This window comes from Macrobrachium nipponense, chromosome 30 (assembly GCF_015104395.2).
Source record: "Macrobrachium nipponense isolate FS-2020 chromosome 30, ASM1510439v2, whole genome shotgun sequence".
NCBI classification, from domain to species: Eukaryota; Metazoa; Arthropoda; class Malacostraca; order Decapoda; family Palaemonidae; genus Macrobrachium; species Macrobrachium nipponense.
This window is the reverse complement of record NC_087218.1, coordinates 67893414-67895913: the sequence shown is the minus strand read 5'-3', so window position 1 is coordinate 67895913 and position 2500 is coordinate 67893414. Positions and strand designations below refer to the sequence as shown.

At 39.1% G+C, this 2500-nt stretch overlaps 1 protein-coding gene across 6 annotated transcripts in view; it reads left to right on the top strand.

The window, feature by feature from the left end:
- The window catches only part of LOC135202578 (tyrosine-protein kinase Abl-like), a 218645-nt gene that overhangs the window by 146648 nt on the left and 69497 nt on the right, over positions 1–2500 (top strand). For 4 of the 6 annotated variants that reach the window (XM_064232081.1, XM_064232086.1, XM_064232083.1 and 1 more), the window contains exon 1: positions 1–278. This exon is cut by the window's left edge. The exons of the other annotated variants lie outside the window; for them this stretch is intronic. In XM_064232081.1, the coding sequence (XP_064088151.1) occupies positions 1–278 (278 nt within the window). The remainder of the gene's footprint in view (positions 279–2500) is intronic. 6 annotated transcript variants of the gene reach the window in all.

Below are 2500 nucleotides of genomic sequence, written 5' to 3'. Positions count from 1 at the left end.
CAAAGGGAATGAAGGAAATGTGAAAAGCGGGGAGAGTAGCAACGAAAAGCACCTCATGAAAACTGTGGCAGCTAAAGTATTCGCCTCGAGGTCCTTTCGAAGCAAGGAAGAAGACGACGCTCCCCACAAGAAGAAGAAAGTGAGGGAGAGAAGTTTTCTGAGGCATCATAAGGATCGCTTTCAGAAGCCTCAAGGCAAAGACCGCCTTCCTGCCGAGGCGCCTCGGTCATGCTCGGAGGGAAGCCGCCCTTCTGGTCAGGTCACGGAGAGGCGCAGAGGTGAGTGGCTGCTATTTAAAAGAATGAATGAATGGGAAGAAGCGTTTTATGGCAGGCGAAGGAAGGGCTTTTACGGCCTGTAACTCAATCATATGCATTTTATGTCCTTGCCGGATTTGTTGTTGCAGTGGGAACAAGTGTGACCACATATTTGTTTGCCTACCTTACGGTTTCTTGCTTTGATTAAATGCAGGTAAATATTTGTTGTTTTATCTTCGTGTTAGATTATTACCTTTTCGCTCCCACTTTATTTTACTCGTACGCACTCGTATATGCATATACATACACACATGCATACATATATATATATGTATAAATGTATGTGGGAATATTATATGCATATATAGATATATGTATAAAAAAAATTTTGTAGTTCATCTCAAGAGCCGTTAACTTTGCTGTCTCCGCAGCCAACGGGAACGCTTAATCGAACCGAAATGAATTATATTGCAGCTTATGGAATAATTAGATGAAGCCAAGTGAAACCATCCGCTCTGGAGTAGAGGAGGAAGTTTCACCTCTTGCTCAGTTAGAGCTGGGTCAAGAGGTCACCAGAGGTCACATTTATGGAGGGATTTATATATAAACGAACAAGAGCGAACAATGAGGGTGTCACTTTCCGCTATTGTTTGGGGGGATTCTTCTCTTGTCTTTGGACATTCCACGTTCTTTCATTTGAGTGACATTCATGCTTTGCTCTCTTTTTTTTATTTGATGTAATCATCAGACATACTAAATCGCAGTCCTCTAGCCTCAGTATTTTCTATTGAAGGTTAAATTTAGCCATGATCGTGCGTCTAGCACCGCTATAGGTGCCAGCAACACAGGTCACGGCCATTTTTACTTGTTTTCAGTCAACTTTAGACATTTTAGTTTTTTTTATGTTGCCGTTTGATATAGTTCTATTTTCAAGCAGACATTGGCCTCACAGTAGCCCGGATCGGCGACCTTTTAAAATCATCAGGTTCTAAACTAAAATTCAAAATACATATCATACAAATTTTCGTTTTAAAATTTTCCACAATATTTTCATGTTGAATTTTTATGCTTTTTAATACTACCTGCAATCTTTGGTGCTTGCTTTAATAAACGTAACGAATTAATTGGATGTAGATAATTACGCAGCATTAAAAAACCAATAAAAAAATTATGTACCAATAAAATCCGGTTAAAAAGCTTTATTGTAGCTCGTCATAATAGCAAAGGTTTGATGATTTTTTTTATATAAGCTTAGGCATATATTTTAGTGTATTTTTAGGGTGTATTTGTTCTTTCACTGTGTGCATGTGTGTTTATGTTTTTCAGTGTTTGTGATTGTTTGTGGGCGTGGTCGAGGAGAGGTGCAGGCTCGTTCCAGCCTTATAATGCCGAACAATACAATTGGCAACGGTATTTTTCACGGTTATGGCGTTGGATGGAGAGAGAGAGAGAGAGAGAGACCTTACCTTACAGACCTTACATCTTGTTCGGGTTGCCCCAGGTTACCCTCAGTGTGAGGCACTCTAATGTCACCAGAGAGTTGCTAGTACATCTTCCGGTATATTTTGCATCTTCCAATCTTGGATGGTCTGGGATGCAGTTTAGATATTTGTCGAGCTTATTCTTAAACACATCTACGCTCACTCCTGATATATTCCTCAGATGAGCTGGCAACGCATTGAATAGACGCTGCATTATCGATGCTGGTGCGTAGTGGATTAATGTCCTGTGTGCTTTCCTTATTTTTCCTGGTATATTTTTGGCACTATTAATCTACCTCTGCTTGCTCTTTCTGATATTTTTAGTTCCATGATATTTTCTGCTATTCCTTCTATCTGTTTCCATGCCTGAATTATCATGTAGCGTTCCTTCTCCTTTCCAGACTATATAATTTTAAGAATTGTAGTCTTTCCCAGTAGTCTAGGTCCTTAACTTCTTCTATTCTAGCTGTAAAGGACCTTTGTACACTCTCATTTGTGCAATATCCTTTTGATAGTGTGGGTACCATATCATATTGCAATATTCAAGTGGACTACGAAACATATGTTTTATAAAGCATAATCATGTGTTCAGCTTTTCTTGTTTTGAAGTGCCGTAACAACATTCCCATTTTTGTTTACATTTTGCCAACAGAGTTGCTATTTGAATCATGCATAACATGTTCCTATTCATCATCACACCAAGGGTCTTAACTGCTTCCTTATTTGTGATGGTCTCAATTATTAGGACTTCCCTTATATGCA